At 40.9% G+C, this 19,602-nt stretch overlaps 1 protein-coding gene across 1 annotated transcript in view; it reads left to right on the forward strand.

The window, feature by feature from the left end:
* Nucleotides 1-3,016: 3,016 nt before the first annotated feature.
* Nucleotides 3,017-19,602, forward strand: part of LOC103369075 (short transient receptor potential channel 4) — a 28,702-nt gene continuing 12,116 nt past the window's right edge. The window contains exons 1-6 of the mRNA XM_008297678.1: nt 3,017-3,405; nt 6,489-6,718; nt 8,686-8,904; nt 15,812-15,952; nt 16,248-16,424; nt 17,383-17,583. Of these exons, the coding sequence (XP_008295900.1) occupies nt 6,560-6,718; nt 8,686-8,904; nt 15,812-15,952; nt 16,248-16,424; nt 17,383-17,583 (897 nt within the window). The 5' untranslated portion in view covers nt 3,017-3,405; nt 6,489-6,559. The remainder of the gene's footprint in view (nt 3,406-6,488; nt 6,719-8,685; nt 8,905-15,811; nt 15,953-16,247; nt 16,425-17,382; nt 17,584-19,602) is intronic.

The raw sequence follows: 19,602 nt of genomic DNA on the forward strand, positions 1-19,602 counted from the left end.
GGACAGGATAAGGACGGCACTGCGTTTCCATGGAGATGAAAGAGAAACTCTGGGTTGGAACACAAGTTTAGATTTCAAGGAACAGAAATACACACATACCTCAGATCAGTCCAACTCTTTGTCAGGCTTTCAACAAAAGCGGGTTTAACCTGCGGCTGTGTGAGAGTGTGAGGGAGAGATAGGAACAAGAAAAAGGGAGACGGCAGCAGAGGAGAGAGACGGACAGAGGGAACGCTGCACAGGGAGACGTGACTGTGACTGCCAACTGGATGCTTGTGTTGGAATAGTGGGCATGTTACATTTCACAGACAGAGAGGGTGCCTGTTTGCTTTGTAGCTGCAGAAACAGACTGCCGCGCATTCTCCCGAGTCTCCTCTTACCTTGATGAGAACTGTGCCATCTGGTAGAACTTGTGGAAGTCTTCACTACAAGGCTCCTCGCCAGTTGTTCATAAATGAGCAGCTGCAAAAAAAAATACTATTTTTTCATTTGAAAAGTCGCTTACAATGGAGCACTGAGATGACTAAATCAACATCCCAAAAGTGCTCAGAATGTGTTGCAGCAGCAGAATAGTTTGAGAAACAGTCTTACCAACAGCAATAACACGTTCTTTATGCCCACTCTGCATTATGCTGTAATGTTTTTATTAACAAGCGCAACAGCGCTGCATCTCTGATAAGGGGAATTCACCATCAGCAGGCAACTCTTGAACAAAAATAGAAACGGAGCCCCTTGCTCCCAAATCCCTGTACAGCAGAAGTCAGACTGTGTTTCCCCTTGAGGCAAAGTTTAATCAACTAGTGCAAGAAATGTTACAGAAATGTCTGCTGTCATGAGGCAGCTTTAAAAGAAAAAGTGAATAAATTTGTGTAAGTGAGGCGAGCTGAAGCTTCTGCTCTTTTGCTGCTACGCTCCACATCACGTTACATGTTGCTTAAATGTCTGTTCCAATCAATCCCCCCGTAAATGCCCTTTTATGGGAGAAGAATTAGCTTCATTACTATATTTAGAATCAATAATATTTTCTGTTTTCTGGCCTGCTGGCTACACAAGTGTTTTGCTGTGTAAGGGAGCTTTTTTTTTTTTAATGTGCTCAACTTGCAACCAATCCGAGCCTTTGTTTGAAAAGAAAAGAACCCATCCAGCAGAGTGTTACTAATACAGTCCCTTATCTTAATTGAAGATTGAATATCGTGTATTTGATTTACCTGTATAAGAATAATTAGATGTCATCATTAATGTGCCCCATTTATTACAATATAATTAAATTTCCTACTCTCCTGTCATGATCAGTTCCCCGCAGCTTTGCATGTTGCATGTGCATTACTAAATTACTTTGATTGAATTCGCTGATGAAGTCATTGAACTGTGAAGCGGCAGCTGACCGTGCTGCTAAAGACAGGTGTTCTTTGTCATAATAATGTATGGTAATAATTCTGAATGGCCTAGATAAAACAGACAGACTCAAGAGAGATGGAGAGTTGCTGTAGAGAAGTGTACATGTGGGAGTTTTAGGGATCCCTGTAATCCCTGGAGTGTAGCCATTTAATTTCACTCTATAGAGTACATCAAAGAACCTCGCAGCACCAGGGACGTGGCGCCTTAAATTATTTTTAATTAACAAATTCTTCATGAGGCTACTAAAAGTGCAAATACAGACTAAGAGTTTTTTTTCCCCCCTTTGATGAATAAGTTAGTGTGTGTTTAAAGTCTGCTGCTATATTTATCAGCATACATCATGCAATGAAATTGACTATATACATACATACATAAGTATACGTTCAGTAATGTTAAAGTGAATATGCAATTATGTACAAATAAGAAGAAGCACAAGGATGGATAAGCAGCACAAATCCATATTTCCATCTTCTGTGCAATCAACACAAATACAGTGGCAAGCACCGACTAATCAAAGGATCTCCATTTCTAAAAACGTGCGTCCTCACGCTGACATGTCACTGTGACTAAACCTGCAGTTTAAATGCAAGTTCTGCCAAGATAAACTCACACAAAGACACACACAAGGAATGAGTCTCCCCCGGAGACTCTATAAACATGTCAGAGGACATTCAACAGCATTACACACTATTAGGAAGAATTTACAACATCAACACGCCCATAAGTCAACCAAACAGGCTGAGTTATGAGCCAAAAGTAAGGAAGTGGAAGACAGAGCTGAGTTTGAATTTGTGCTGCAAGTATGATCAGTGTGGTGACAAGCCGCAGTGGGCAGCCTCATACTTGACTCCAAGCTTGTGCAAGTGTGTCCAGCTCGCTGATAGATAGCCTGAAGGCAGATAGGATGGGAGCTGCTGCTGTCAATTCTGTTACTTCAGGCGTGTTCAGTATGCCTGACAAATGCTGTGATCCACAACACAGTGGACTTGATTCCAGCCTGATTGAGTGCTGAAAAGCAAAATGTATGCGGTTTCCTTGTCATAGCAGTGGTCATTACAGAGTGTTCTTGTAATATAGTTCTTTTTCACTGCATGCACATTACATAAAAGTCAAATATTGGGCTTTTTGCATATGAGTTGCAGGAAGAATTGTCTTACATTCAGTTTTAAACGTCTGATATGAGTTTTACATTCATTTCTCTGGTTTCCAAAGCAAATTAAATCCCTGCTATTCTGTCACAAGGAGTGGATTTATTTTTTATTTTTTTTAAATTATGCGGTAAGCCAATGTTAAGTGTGATTTTCTTTCTTTTGGAGCGAAGCTGGATGTCTGGCACAGTTGCTTGTTTAGATGATTTTCTTCCCTCTCGCAGTGCCACAGTGTTCAATGCGTCTCCAAGTGCGCACGACCCGTCTGCAGCAGCAGCGCACCGCAGACCGCCTGCCAGGCATCTGGCTGCTCTGCGTTTATTTCTGGAGGCGCCGCTTTTCGCTCAATCACCCCCCAACAGGTGGATAAGTCGAGTGGGCAAGAACATCGGTGAAAATACACCCTGGGGAAAACTGGAGGCGTTGCAGAACCAGGTGTAATCCGCCGAGGAAAGTTCACTGTTGCTTATTTTCTGTCTCCAGGATTTGTTGCGCGGTGAGCTGAATGCGGTGTGCGCCGGTCTGCGTTTTTTTTTTTTTTTCTTTCTCCCCCCTCTTTTAACACCGAGTGGAAATCGTGATCAAAACTAACCGAATGTGGATGTACAGTAGGAGAACTGCCAAGTCTCCAAAAAACGAGAGGGAAGAATGCAGACTAGATTAAAAAAACAAGAAAAAGACGGACTGGCACCACAAGGCACCAACACATTAACAAGCAGGAGCTTCATGCAGACCCACTCTGCTGTTTTCACATTTGTGAGGATGCAGAATTGAAGAAGTTAAGGCGAATGATTTTTCTATTTTCTGAAGGAAGAACATTGATCTCCCTGAGGAAGTTCCAATGCCCAACATCCCACAGGTTAGTTTTTTTGCTCCAATGTGCTTGACTTTTTTGCAAAAATTTTGACTTAAAAGGGTTTTTTTAGTAGACAGGAGTAAGATCTAAAGATAAAATCTGATTCCATGTCAGACAGGAGCAGAGCTGTGTAACTGGGCGCATTTACTGTCCTTCAGCTTTTGCTTGAGGGAAGGACCCCAGCAAGTATGAGGAAGAGTCCCCTCTTATTTACAACCCTTGTTATTTTTTCCATTCCACCCCCAGAACCATTCTTGGGCACAGACACAGAGATAAAAATGTTAAAATGTCACTTGAGAGTGTATATAAGCACTGTGTGCCAATTTACACAGACCTGTGAAGTGAAAGCTGACAATTTTATGATTGTGTTACTCTTGTTGCAGGACAAGCTTGTCTAAATGTGCTGCATGGTCTGCTGGAAATATTATCTAATCAGTGGAATGCTGTCTGAGTGCTGCAACTTTCAGAATAAAAGATGTTTTGCTCAACATGTTCCCTGCCAATACACCACTGCTGCCACTCCGGCGAAGATTTTCTATTTCTAAATCGTGCATTGATTTCAGAGATTAGTAGGAGAAATCCCATGTATGGAATGTTTTGTGTGTCGGAATATTTGCACACACACATCGGCAGAGGAGTCACACATCCTCTTGTACAAAGGTTTTGGTTGGTGCTTCAATTTCTGTTGTAAGTTGAACAAGAATAGATGAGCAAAGGAAAGTACGAAGCATATAACTGGCTAAGGTGGAGTCACCCAAACAAGTACAGAATGTGACATCTGCCAAAAAAGTACTGAAACATACTCCTGTGTAAGCATTTATAGCCTTCAGTGGAACAGTGACAACCAAAATCACAAGCACAACACCTTAATTATCTGTGAAACTGAAGAGGAGGTGGGCCCATCCAACCATGATTTAATATCTTCAGAATTTTGTTTTCAGTTTTAGGGTGATGTTGAATGATTGAAATGATCATTTTATGAATTACGTACTTGGTTTCATGTTGGTTTCATCAGAGGTCCATTTCTGCTTTGGAAACAACATCTTCAGGCTCCTTCTGTGGCCTGTGAGATTTTCTTTTTTTTTTTTTCTTTTTGATTTAAAGTGAAATGGCTCCACAATGGGCCACAGCAATATCAAACTAATGGCCAGGATCTCAAATGAGGTATGAAAAGCTGCTACAAAAAATGCTTCTCCAGTAGTGAGCAGATCATTAAGTGGAACAAATCTTTCTTTTCTTCCATGATGACTTATATTGTTGATTTTTTTTGGGGGGAGGGGGGGTCTTTTCTTCCATGGAGAGAAATTAGAAAGCCCTGGGAGCACTTATTTAGCAGTGAAGTGGCACCTTGACTATACGAGAACATGACAGGTGGTATAATTTGAAAAAAAAAAAAGAAATGTTGCTAAGGAACACCAGCAAAGCATGAATTGTTTCATTATTAGTCTGCATTTTAGACTTCTTACACTCCAGCGCCTGCAGCCTGTGGGAACATTAGGACTGGGAACACTGGGATATGTTAACACCAGTGATTGAAACTAAAATGATAAACTATAAATGCACCATGTTAATTTAATTAAAGGAATACGATGCTGCTCAGGGAAGTATGTTTATTTGCATTTATGCTCAGAGTCAAATGAGATATTTGATACTACATGTATGTCCATGGGTAATTATGAAGCCACCACTACCAGCTAATTAGTGTAGCTTAGCAGAAAGGCTAGATGCAGGGGAAATGGATAACTTGCAGTGTAGGTATGACAGTACCATCATTCCTCTCATCTATCAGCCAGAGCGACAAAAAAATGTGCTTCCCAAAGTTGAACTGCTCCTTTAAACGTGCTATTTTAGGATCCAGAGCTTTGCACACAACACGCATATTTTTACACATATTTATAAAAGAAATTTGCTGTTTTTCCTCTTGTTCTGCCAAACTAATTGGGCTGCTGTGAGTCCACTCATTATTTCTTGGATCGAGACAGTAATGAGTTGTCCTGAGACAGCGGAAGGAGAGAGAGGGGCGCATTAGGCAATAACTACTTGATCTCTCATCTTTTTAATATTTGGTAACACGCACCACTTTCCATTGTCTGTTATTAGTTTTTTTTACTAACCTGTTTTATTATTTACCCTCCCCAGCTCCTGTACTTACTGTTTTCCTGCTCTCTGTGTCCCTTAAATACTCTAAGGAACATCAGAGAAATGTTACTGCGTTGTGCATCTGTTCGGTGATGGCTGTCAGGTTACCATTAGCACTGATGCTGGCTTTAGTCTAAAGACATTCAGAGGCAACTGAGGGATATGTTCATTTTTAGAATAAGCTTGTTATAGTTGCATTTACTGATGCTATTGTTAATGCCGTGTAAACAATACTTCTCCATCTTCTATTCTTGTTATTTTGTTGCAGTGTATTTGGGGATCACATAGAAATATTTTACTCCTGTCAGATTGCAAAAAAAAAACTTTAGATATGGACCACTGAAGCTTTGCATGCTGTTAATCGATGAGCAGCGATCACTAACGACTTTAAAGTATTCAGTTACAAGCACTAACAACACTTCATGCCTGATGTTGTGTATCAGTGGTTCAGGTGAAACACGGTTTAACATTTATTCTCCTTCAGCACTTAGCATGTTTGCGGTAATTGCATGACATGCGGTTCTGAGCACTTGTACATCCAAAGCGTTTCTGTTAACGCTGCAAGGTCAACAAAACACACCTCTCACCGTGAAAAAATTGCATAAGAGTTACGTAATGCTGTGTCAATTACCGAGCGAGGGACTTATCTACAGTTTAAGTTGACTTCAAATTTCGTTTGAGTCTGAAATTTGATCAATTTCTTTTAAACTCTGGGCTTTTTCTCGCTCTAGTTCTTGTCCTTTCTCAAGGTAAAGACGTAACATTAGGTGATGCTTGGATAAGTATCACTTCATGAATGCAGGGGTCGACTATGTGCATCATCTCTCCTTTTTTATAGCCCTCTGTCCCCATCTCTGCGTCCTCTCTTTCTCATCTTTTCTTACATGTGAAGGTCGATACCAACAAGTTTACCCTCCTTTTAACGCCTTTGTCCCTGTGCCTTCTAGTGTGAACTCCCCCAGCCTGGCAGCAGCTGTAGCAGTATTAGCAGGGTGCCTGTAAGCTGAAGCCCAGGGAGATGTCACAGCTGTACTACCGGCGGACTGACAGCTCCTCATACCGGGACCGCATCCCGCTGAGAATTGTGCGGGCCGAGTCGGAGCTGTCACCTTTGGAGAAAGCCTACCTCGGAGCTGTGGAGAAGGGGGACTATGCGAGTGTCAAACAAGCTCTGGAGGTGTGTTTGCATTTATAAATGCATGGGAGGACTGAATAAATTGACTGATTAATGGATGAATGGATGCAGCCACGTAAAGCTCTAAATGATGGATGAATGGATATAAAAAGTTTATCTCTGTGACTGATAAAACTCCTAAAAACACATCTCTGATCATCAAACTAGATTTTTTCCCCCATAAAAATAGTGTTTAGTCCCTTAAAATTGTTTAGATTTAACCCTAAATCTTCACTGCCTTTACTATCAGCCAGTCTTAATATGCAAATTAGTCCCTGCCTTTATCTCTAGCAACCCATTCCCCTCTTCCCACTACAGCTCGAGCACACCAGCTCACCAGCAACCTTGCTCAAACAATGTCAAACTACTTAAAGTTACACAATGACAAGTTTTAATTTTGGAGTAATTCAGTCTTATGTGTCTGAGCCAGAATCCAATTTTGAAGAAGAATGATGATACAGAAAGCCCCACTTTGCAAATTGACAGCATTGTGTCCTTGGGTTTGTTACTGACGAAATCCCATGAATCCAAGTTTTCAAGACTGGCCATTATAATCCTTTTCCTACAGGCAGGGCACAAGCCAGCAAGAAATGAGCAAGTATATCTCTTGAATGGAGCCATCACTTTAAAGAAAGCATGAGTCTGTCAGAGCTATCAACGTTCCCGAGTTATTAGTCATTGACGAGATAAAAACACCTCAGGGATAAAAAATGATACCAGCAAACTATACCTGCTGGCTGCGGGATATTTATGGTATTTACCGTCCATTTGATTAATTTCACATTGCATCGTCTCTTGACATCAGAACTCACCACTATGTGTTTGTATAGAGTGTCATCGAGGTAGGTGTATGTGCTGCTTGAACTGAGCAGAGCATCCAGCCTATGTGCCAACTGAGATCCCTTTTAATTGGTGTGCTGTCTACTCGGCACACCACAAAACATACACTGGCATATCACAATGTAATTCCAAGGTAGAAATACTCAGCTTCTGCTTATTTCTCTCATATGTCTTCCAGCAAAAAGAGAAACACCACACTTGCATGGTCACAAGGTAATAAGTAGATTTTCAATTAAGCAGGTCTTTAAAGCCTCAATCTGGTTGGATTGATTCAGAAAGAATTGCAAGATTTATGGCCTGACCTGTAGCAGACACAAACTAGATATAAGTTAAACAAAAATTGGTTCAGGAAAACAAAGGAGAAAAACAAAGGACTTAGGAAGAAAAAGAAGATTCAAACTTAAACTGCAGTCCATTGTAATATCTTTTGATCATCACAGATTGCAATTTGTGAGAGTCATTCAAATTTTCCCACTTAGCTTGTCCACTTTGAGATGGCACAAAATCACCACTGCAAGCACTTGTCTCTTCTTTGTTTTTTTTTCTTCCATTAGGAAACAAACTGAAAAGTTCTCTTATGAAGCTGACATTTTTACTATTGCCATTTTCAGGCTCTCAGTAAAAATGCAAGTACTGCTGTTAAATCCTGATAATGCCAGCATCTTATAACTGAAGGGCACTTAGCCTGTTGTAGCATTACAAGTTTTTAAAAAATACAGAAATCAGTGCAGCAGAACAAGATAGAAACTCTGATTTATTGAAGATATGCCCCCTTCTCGTCTGGTGCATACATTTCCCACAATTCAACTTGACTGCCAGCAGTTCAGTTGGGGTTTTGGTTTTGTTATGCCAGTAGTGGCGAGCTTTCTTGAGCTGCCAGCCACAAACACAGATGAGGAGAAAGCCACAGAGACCTTGTTTAAACTCGACTCCCACAGATTCTGAGAAAAAAAAAAATCTATAACCTGGTAGCTGCTCTGTCAGATCCAAAAGGTGTAAAGAGTTTACATTTCCTTTTAAAAGTGTCTCCTTGTGTGTGATGTTCTGACTAATCAATGATAGCCCCAGACTTCCAGGCGTAAGGCACTGAAACGAACCCTGACTTTCAATCCCAACCCTTATTTTGTCAGGAGGCAGAGATCTACTTCAAGATCAACATCAACTGCATCGACCCTCTCGGCCGCACAGCTCTGCTGATTGCCATTGAGAACGAGAACCTGGAAATCATTGAGCTCTTGCTGAGCTTCAATGTGTACGTCGGTGATGCCCTGCTGCACGCGATCCGCAAGGAAGTGGTGGGAGCTGTGGAGTTGCTGCTAAATCACAAGAAGCCCAGTGGCGGCATGCAGGTGAGGAGGGTCTCCAATTAAGTCTGCTTTATTTGTGAGATCAAAGTGTGAAGTGAACGTACCGTGAGCTGCTGTCAGGGCTGGGGGGCATTTACTTTCTGTCATTTTTTCTGTTTTTTTTTTTTCCACCAAATTTTGTTGTAATTTTTTGATTTGTTTTTAGCATCAGTTTATTTTTGATTCTTGTAGTGCAGATAGTTTAATACTATTTCTGCACCAATCTTGGGACATGTGTCAGTTTCGTCTGTAAAATTTATGATAACCTTTTTTTTTTTTTAATCCAACATCACGTGTTGTTTATTATAAAATGACTGACCAGTAATCGATGTAGCTCAATGAACAAGTAGAATGCTTATCTCCTTTATGATTCAAACCCAAAAAATTTACCGATTGAGGCCAAAGTGTACCTTCTTTTAGCTAGAAATCATACCCAGCAGCAAGAGCCCATGTTCAAATTCACAGGAGGAATTTTGGATCCAACTGAATGACAGAGCGGGATGTCAGGCTCATTGTATGTCTGATAAGCTGCATGCGGTTCCCTGCAGCTTTTTCTACCATCCAAAATAATTGACCTAGTATTGTTGGCAACAACAAAAGCTGACACTTCAAAAAGCTATCTTCATAGGCCCTTCTTCTGTCTTTTGGAAAAAGGAACAGGTCTTGCAGACAGAGATTTAATGAGTATGTTCACTGAAAGAAAATAGGACGTGCAATTTGTGCAAAATAAGAGTGTATTCATAGTTCATTTTTAATCTTGATTCAGATCAGATGGAGAGTGCTGCTGTTCATAAATAAATCCCTTTTTGTATTAGATGAGACCCGCTTGTTTAGGGTTTCAATTAGTCTAATCAGAAAACAAACACAGTCTAATTAATTACATTTCTTTTCTTTCTCGTATTCCTGAACTGCACACATGTGAATGCACGCATACAGTGCAGGCGTCACATAATTTCTTCTTCTCCTCCTCCTCCTCTCCCTATTAGCAGTAATGCACCATAAACCACAAAGGGACAAATGTTTTCTTTTGGGGCTTCATCAATCAGTCGATGGGGAGATGTGACTGCTGCTCCTGTTGTGTCCATGTTAGCGGCAGCATGTTTGGCTTTTAAAGGCAAATAGTGAAAAGAATGTAAAAATGAAAAGAGATGGACGAATATATTCAGAAAGAAAAGGGAGCACAAGAGATAGATCAGACTTGTTTGTTAAATGGATGGGGGAGGGGGGGGGGGGGGGACTAAGATATAGAGGCCAAAAAATTTCCAATCCCAACCCTTCAGCTGTGACGTGAATCAGATGATACATTTTCCTCTTTACCTTAATGCGTTCTTAGGATAGCGTCTCCTCCCATCACATGAGTAGGATGTGAAAATAGATCACTCCAGTGCTACCAAATCACCCCAAGAGAAGCTCATTGACTATATTAAAAGGCTGCCTGGGAGAAGTGCATCCTATCTGTTACCAGTGCCCTCCCTGAGATTTATGAATAAGGAGATTCCTTTTATGCTTTGCTGGAATTGTGTATATTTGTCTTTCTATTTTGCAGCCTGTCTGAATAACGTGCTTGTAATCTCACAAGTGTTGGAGCTTATTCGTTTTCCGCTGAGGACTGCATGGTTATCAGCGATTTAAACAGCTCCATGTATTATCCTCTGAGTGCAGATATGCATCTGTCAGTGGATCAGACGCTGGAGCTCACACTGTTTCTCAATTAAACAGGCCTTTAGGTGTTTTTGTATTTTGTTGTTTCATTTTTTCTGTGTTTCTGCCGGTCTTTTTTTTTTCCCTGCGTAACACAGAGCATAATGTAAAGTAAGTATAGTCATGCTACCATGAATTCAAGACTTAAGATTATATTCCACAGTGAAATTCATAAACAAAACTGTGCAATGTCTCTTTTTTTTACCGGCTTTATCAAAATGTTTTTGATGTTGTAGGATGACAGGTGAAAACCAGCAGGGAAGCTTAAAATGGAACTCACTGAAAACAAAAGTAAACTCTCACTGTGCCTTTGCAGATGCTAATGTTACATTTTTAATCAATAATGCTGATGTTGGATGGCTCATCCAAACATGCATTACTCAGAGGAGTGGGCAATAATTTTGTTTCATTTCTCTGCAATTATCATAACTTTACATCTACCACTTTGCACTCCTCCTGGTCCACGCTTGGGCACAGGCCAAGGCTTTTTGATGTAGATTATTTGATGTCCCTCCTCCTCCCACATGGAGAACAGAGTCCATACAGTAGCTTATTAGCTCACCCTCCTCTGCGATGCATGACAGCACTCAGACGCGACTCTGTGCCGCTCTCTGGACTTGCTGCCACACTGCGACTGCTCTGAGAGTAAACTGCACAACTAATTAGTGTCCACATGATATGACAACACTGGCTTGCATTTTGGGTGATGAAACATCTTTTGAGAAAATGAACCAATCCCTCAGACAGCAGTTCTTCATATTCTGTTCTTCCGCAAGCAGCGCTGACACAGAGCTTCACTGATGCTATTTCTGTTTTGTCTTAATAGAAAAGACTTTAAAGTGAAACATTTATAAAACACCTCGTACAGTACATCTCAGATCTCATCTTAACTGTGGCTTAAGCATTTGAACCTCTTGTCTCTCAGGATTTATTTGAAATGAAATGACTAACCGGATAGAAACCAAACAGTCAAGTGATCTTGTAATTTCATGTTTTTATTTATTTATTGATTTTATGATGACAGTAATTAGTGAGGCAATATTTGATACCTGATCAGGTTTAGGTGCTGCAGAGATGTTCAGTCTGTATGCTGAGTCATCCGCTCCATAGAAGCTCACCACAGTTTGGGAAGTGGTCCGACTGGAGGAAGTATGACAAACAATTTGTGAATTAGTCAGTCAGTTTATCCAACCTCTTGTGTTATTTACTACCAATGTGAATGTCACAGTGTCTCAAATGGGACATTGTGATAAACAGGTGTTGCAGAGTTTTACCGGGACAGATTCTCTGATCCCCGTCAAGTTGCAGCAGCAGTTTCAGGAAGTCCACAAAATCAATCAAATTCAGCAGATTCTCCTTTAGGATCGATCTGGATCTGGAGACAGAGTGAGGCTAACTGATCAGCTCCCACCTCTTAGAAGCAGCCCAGTAGCTGCTACTGGTTCAGTCTTCATTCAAACACAACTAAGATTATTTGCGTGAACCAGATCATCCACAAAGCTAGACAGCTAAATGAAGCTGCTCCATGCTTCAGCTTGTACATTGTTAACAGCTGTATATTCATTTGGTGTCTGAAGAAACAAAATACATATGAAACTGTCCTAGACGAGTTCAAACAAAACAATTTAACCACATCCAACCAAGAAGAACATTTTACTATCAGGAGCTTCCTCCTCACTGATAAAGTATTGGCCATATTCCCCAGACCAGGCGGTCTTCTAGCTGACCCAGAACTTCAATCCTGAACTTCATCTGCAAACAGAATATGCAGTGAGGTCAGCTGAGGTTGTGCATGGACTTCCTACCATCTGACCTGCCATCTGCTAGTCACAGGCTGGAAGGGCTTCACCAAAGTTGAATAATTTGACCCTGTAGAGGCAGTCCTGCACACTGGCAGAACAGGACATCCAAGGCCACCAACAGCTCCAGATATTGACAAGACCAACAAAAAAGCGAACCCAAATGCACGACTCAAAAACTCAAAAACGTTCTCAAACTGATTTATTTACAAAAGTATCAACAGAAATATCATTCAACAATAAAAAAACAAAACTCAACACGTCACTCTAACGAGGAGAATAAAGAACCAAAAAAATCACTCGATGAGGAAATACAAACTAAAAATCACTCAATGAGGAAAAACTTAACAATCTTTCTAAACAAAGTAACAACTCAAACACTTGACTAGGAAAGAGGCTGAACACAAAGTAGCAAACAAAACTTGAAGGTAGTTTCCACAAGGGACATGAACGGGGAAATCTTGGACATGAAGAGGGCTAGAACGTGAAGCTAGACTCAATGACAAGACGAACAGGACAAAGGGAGACGCAGACTATATATACACACACAAGGTAATGAGGGACAGGTGGAGACAATCAGGGCTGGGTAGACAATCAGACACAGGAAACACCGGGGAGAGGGCAAGCGTCCTGAAACAGGAGGGCAAATAGGTTTCAAAATAAAAGCCACGAGACAACACAAATACAAGACAAAAAACTAAAAAAAACCTAACACCTGGTACGAGACATGACAGATATAAACAAGAAAGACACTTGGAGTTTAGTTTCCCATGTACTGCTGTATGGAGGGTTAAAGTTTTGCAGTGATCAGTCGAATGAAGACTTCATATTACAGTAACACAAACCTGCTTTTCAGTCAAGCAGATGTTGTTTCGAGACAGCGGCATCCAGTCTCATTCTTAGAGCATAGAGATCCCTGCCCAGTGTCTCAAAAGCTAGACAGATACTTCTCATGTTCAAACAGCTTCAGGAACATCTTTACATTAGTGACGTCTGGATTCATTACACGGATGAACCTTTAACATCGACACCTGTGGACACCAGAAGAGGATAAAATCAGTGTCCTTGAGGATCCTGACAGCCACTGTGTCTTTGGTCTCCACACACTGACACTTGGCCACATTGCTATAGCAGCATTCACCAAGAAACTCCAGGACGAGAATAGCCACATAAGCTGCCTCGCAGAGTCTGACCTGCCTGAATCTCAGGTGCTGTCAGTGTGACTGGGGAGAGAGCGAGTAAACACAGAGAGAAAAATATGAAGCGTATTCACTGTGTGAGGGCCATTCAGTCAACACATGAACATCAACAAGAAATATACAGATTTTATGACCTTTGCACTGATTTAATTCATTTAGAAAAACAGATTTGACCATCACTGACCTCACGTAGCAAACACTGCTAAGGTATGTACCGGTATTTTTCTTGAAGCCTTGATTATTTGTTGTACTGAAAACCTGCACAGAATGTGATTAAATTGTTCTGTCTTGTGCTGCATTTAAGTTTTGCAGCTTTATTGATATCTCCAATGTGTGTTTTCATAGCAGGTATGTTGCCTCAAGCTGTGCTTAATTGATGCATGGGAAGCATCTGAGCTTGGCCACAATGACACTTTTCAGTCAGACTTTTTCATATTTGTGTTTCAGAGGTTGAGAATGAAACAAAAAAAACTGAATCTGCAATCTTTTTTCTCAAATGTGTGCTTGTGTCTCTCACTGTTGATACCTGACTCTCCATCAGTTGAGCTCAATAATTTTTTTCATATTTCAATCACTTTTCCCTCATCCGTGCCCATTTCTTCTGTTATGGTTTAATGGTACCAATGTTTTTTATTTCGAGGTGCTTAACTTCTAATATTTGATTTACTGCATTTTAATGAGCATCATTAAAATCATGGCTTTAGTTTCAAAGTCAAACACCACAGCACCACTGTGAACATATTATGGTTTTAATTAAAATGAAAAAGGACAGCCCAATGACCTGGAAGAGGCAGTTTGTCAGATTAGTGGCAAAAACGTGACAGTCAAAGGCACTAATACCACTAATCTAGAACTGATAAAGTCATAAAATGAACAGAGAAAGACAATTGAATCATTAATTGCAATTATGTGTCTGACAATTATTTATCAACCAAAATGTCATGATTGTGACAGCCCTATAGCCCAGACAGCTAAAATAACACTTTTTTTTGTCGACACCAGAGGTGTAAAATGTCTGTTACACAGCTGCTACAGTCTTCAAACTTTAAATCCTATTTTGTCAGCTTCCCTTGTTGCGTTGCTACACTATAGAGAGATGTAGGTCTTTCAAGCTGCTCGTCTGTCTTGTTTCTAACATTCGTTCCTGGTGAAGCTCTCTCACGAGAGCAAGAAGCTGTTATTCCCATCTGTCATCAGTCTGCATCAAATTGCTAAGTAGGTCCTTACCTACCTCCTCCAACCCTTCTCTGACTCTCATCTCTCTCTCCTCCCTTCCTCCTTTACCACAGAATCAGATAATAGACCTTCAATTAAAAGAAGTGAAAAGGGCCAGCTCTCTGCGCTGCTGCCGCCAGCCGTGTGTTGCCACTGAACGACATGGGAATAGCAAAAGGACTTAGCTGGAGTGGGTGATAAGAGGGATAGGTGGAATGAGTTTCTCTCTGTGCATTATGATTCCCTCTGAAATGTACGAAATACTGAGGATTTTTACTATGCTTTGGCCTGCACCATTAACAAGAATCTTGATAAGGATGGCATTTTGTCTGCATCTTTGACCAAGCGTGTAATTTATTGATATTTGAACAGTTCTCCCTGCGGCTTCCAAAAGCTCAAGCTGCCGGTTTCTTGATCGTTGATGTTTGTCACCAGCTGCAACAGCATGAGTTATTATTTTCAATTCATGAGGTTGTCTGTCATCATTGCAAAATGTGATCATACTACAAAGGGGATTTTTAGTCAGTCAGTCAGTCAGTCTGTGGACAAATTTTGTCAATACATTAGCTTTGCATGCAGTCATAAAACTTTACAGTTGTGGAACAGAGATCACAATGAAGGCAGAGTTTGAAGATGAGTGTTGTCTGATCCATGAGTGCAGAGAAACTGAGCAGTCAGGTAATAACTTCAAGGGTCAGAACATCCATTTGTTGATGGCAGACATGGCTGATGTCATCCCTTCGCAAGACGGTCTTGAGTTCCATTTAACTTCATTGTGGGCCTTTGAACTGCACTCTGAGGTGAACAGAAGATCTTTCAGGCAGTGTTTAGCCAAACCAATTACTTTTATCGAGCAACCTGAACAAAGAAAAACAAGACTGTGAGGTGCATGAATTGGCAACAGATTACGGGCCGAGGCCAAGTGTGTTGCCTGGAAAGGCTCTTTTAGTGTTTATGTGTGATTGAAGCTTTTATTCTCTCTTTTCTCCTTAAAAGGTTCCTCCTATCTTATTGGACAAGCAGTTCTCTGACTTCACCCCTGACATCACTCCTATCATTCTTGCTGCACACACCAACAACTATGAAATTATCAAGCTTCTGGTGCAGAAAGGTGTGTCCATGCCGCAGCCACATGAGGTGGGTGAACCATACGCCTCTGATGCGTAGTGAGAATTCTATTTGTATATTACATGGGGCATATAAAAATATATATGCATGATATTACCATATTTATATGATGTGAAAATAGGCATAAAGTACCAGATTAATAACTCACTAATCAGGTCTTAATGTTTACATATCTTACACAGACGTGAAGGTACAGAGTTGATATAAAGGACACACTGCTTGCCTTGCTAGACCGCAACATGATCCATTACTAAGCCCAGGGAAGCCTCATTAACATGTGTCCATGCTTTGTTTGATGTTGCAGGTGCGCTGCAACTGTGTGGAGTGTGTGTCTAGTTCAGATGTGGACAGCCTGCGGCACTCGCGTTCACGCCTGAACATCTACAAAGCACTGTCGAGTCCCTCACTAATTGCGCTCTCCAGCGAGGACCCGTTCCTCACTGCGTTCAGGCTCAGCTGGGAGCTGCAGGAGCTCAGTAAGGTGAGGACAAGGCATCCAGCTAATAGTGGAACATCACTTGATGAGATTTGATTTTCAAGGGCTGAAATATTAACCGAATGCAAATTAATGACCCGCGTGCCCTTTCATAATGCCATTATGTGGCAGACAATGGCCTGTGAATGTATTAGGTAAGAATTCATATAAATTTCTCTTGGTAAATGTCATCTGATAAGGAAATTAAAAATAATAAAGTCAGCTATGAACAGACATAACTTCACCAATATAGAAATAATTACACAAACTGGATTCTCACTTGTTATAGTTTGCAGTATTTCCACCAAAAATATTAAAAACCCAAAGTTCCTTATTTTAGTTATTTAGTAGAGATAAGTAGGTGCAGGGTGGAGCAGTGGTTAGCACTGTTGCCTCGCAGCAAGAAGGTTGCCGGTTCGCGTTCCGGTGGGGGCACCGGGATCTTTCTGCGTGGAGTTTGCATGTTCTCCCCGTGCAGCGTGAGTTCACTCCGGGTTCTCCGGCTTCCTCCCACACAGTCCAAAAACATGTTGAGGTTAATTGGTGATCTTAAATTGTCTGTAGGTGTGAATGTGAGGGTGCTTGGTTGCCTGTCTCTAAGTGTAGCCCTGTGATAGACTGGCGACCTGTCCAGGGTGTCCCCTGCCTTCACCCTGAGTTGGCTGGGATAGACTCCAGCCCCCCCACGACCCTAGTGAGGATTAAGCGGTGTATAGATACTGGATGGATGGAAATAGGTGCACAATACCAATACGATGATAAATTAATTAAACATAGCTCATATGCCTTACACACATTTACACCTGCGTTCAATGATACCATTTCAGCTAGTTGAGCCAACTCTTCCTAAATATGAAAACATGCTTTGTAAACATATCCATACTACCATTTTAGTTGCTGGACGCTTTTGATCTTTAGTAATACAGTATCTGTACTTTGCATTCACTCCACTTGTCTCTTTCAGGTGGAGAACGAGTTCAAATCCGAGTATGAGGAGCTGTCCCAGCAGTGTAAACAGTTCGCTAAGGACCTCCTGGACCAAACGAGGAGCTCCAGAGAGCTGGAAATGATCCTGAACTACAGAGATGACATCAACTTATTGGAGGAGGAGGGCAACAATGACCTGGCAAGACTCAAACTGGCTATCAAGTACCACCAAAAAGAGGTAGGTATAATACGTAATGTCAGTCAGTGCTGTTTGTGTTGACCATTTATGTTCATGTTTATTCTAAGTACAAGCAATTCTGTTTTTGATTAAAGATTAATCATCTTTCTGATAAGTATGTAGTTAGTTTGATATTCACAATGCCATTACATCGCCATTAAAACAAATGCATGTTGTGATCTTTGGAGGACAAAACGAGAAAGAAAAGGTTGCTTGTTTGTTCTTCATTGTGGAGGAAGGGAAAGGAAGCAAGTAATCTCATCCTGTTGGCTATCAGTAAAATGATCTCACACATACTTGACATATCAGTCAAGTGTACCTGCCTCCTCTTTCATCTCTTTCATCTAAAGAGCTCTAAGAGTCAGATATGATGGCAATATCACAGATGTGGCATTTTAAATTGTGCAGGATATTAGAAATCATATCTTTTTTTTTTCACCCTTTTTCCTCCTGTCTAGAGTTGTTTGCTACAAGATCTTGTGTGCAGCTTGTTGTTAGATTTCAGTGCTTCATGCCTCGGGCAGCTTTCCCTCTATGTTGCCTCAGGAAGTCTGCCAAACCTGAAGTCTTTGCTGCACCAAGCCAGTATCTTCACAGGTGTCACTGGCAGCCAATATAAAGCGGTGTAATGATGTTAGATTAACATCAGGGTTGATGATATCTGGTTGCTGGTTTCGGAAGGATTTTATCTGTTTTTCGTTTCGGCAGCTCACACAGATGACTGATAGGCACGGAGAAGCTTGAATTCAATTACCAAAGTACAGCTGCAAGATAAATACTTGATTCTATATTAAGATTGTAGCTGAAGATTTAGGATGTTTACCTCCTTAAAATAACATGTAGATAGTACACGTTCATGTTCAGGTCACGTTATTTATTATGTAATTGAAAAGGCAATAACCGCTTGCTGGAATTTCCACATGCAGGTCATCCAGTTACACACACTATGCTCTATAATCATCTTTAATTTTCAATCCAGACTAAGTGCAGCACATCTGCTTTAAAGGCACTGGGAAAACGTGGTAATTAGGTACTGATTATTTTACTTATTGCAGTTTTAAGCTATGTGTGATGAGAAAAAATGGGCGGTTTTATTTAGCAGCTCCGTTGGATCTGAATTGCGTTTCAAAGGCATATAAATAATTATGCGGCAAATGGTGCAAACATGATAACTCAAAAACAATATTCAGTTTTACAGTCCACTGATTGCAAGGTGTTTTTTCCGTTGTGAGATAAAAGCCTTTCCACTGGGTAGACCCATGAACAATTAGTATGCAAATAAGTTAATTAAATTCCTGTAAAGTATATTGCCGAATTTGTGCTACGGCTATGGCGCTATAAACCTTCAGTAACTTATACGGTAAATACTGTAGAGATGTGTCTTTATGTATATATTTATATGTTTTATTTTTCCTCTGCTTAGGTGCTAAACTCTCAGGCTACTCATTTCCCAGTTCTTGTAAAATTTGTTACTTTTACTTTATATTTCCCTGGTAAAAGCTTAGTGATAGGATTGAATAGGAAACCATAACACCCTACAACTAATGCATCAGTTATGTTCTTCTAAGTTAAATGGAGCACAGTTTTTAATGGACTTGGGAAGTCATGGAACGGCTGAAGGCGACAGAAGGAGGGGAGTTTAAATAGCTATTCTGCTGCAAAATTGTTCCGCTGAATACAAAGGTACAGCAAAACTGATGAAGTAGCAGACACATCGCTCCCAGGAGCGGCTTATAATTCATTCAGGTGTCTTTCGCTGCGAGCTCTGCCTGGCTGTCGCAGCAGATGCACTTTTTGGAGGAGCCTCAATTTATGACACTGCTGTTTCCTCCTTCATCCATCCAGTTGTTGCGCATCCACGCACAGGTTGGCAGAATGAGCATGTCGAGCCACTAAAGGACAATTGGGCACAGGTGCTGCACGCACAATGATGGACAGTCCCCTGTCATCTTACCCAACCTCTCTGTGGCTGGCAGTAAGTCTTTCATTGCCCATGCTGTAAACAAACATCCCTCCTGC

This window comes from Stegastes partitus, unplaced genomic scaffold (assembly GCF_000690725.1).
Source record: "Stegastes partitus isolate 25-593 unplaced genomic scaffold, Stegastes_partitus-1.0.2 Scaffold1236, whole genome shotgun sequence".
Classification (NCBI taxonomy): Eukaryota; Metazoa; Chordata; class Actinopteri; family Pomacentridae; genus Stegastes; species Stegastes partitus.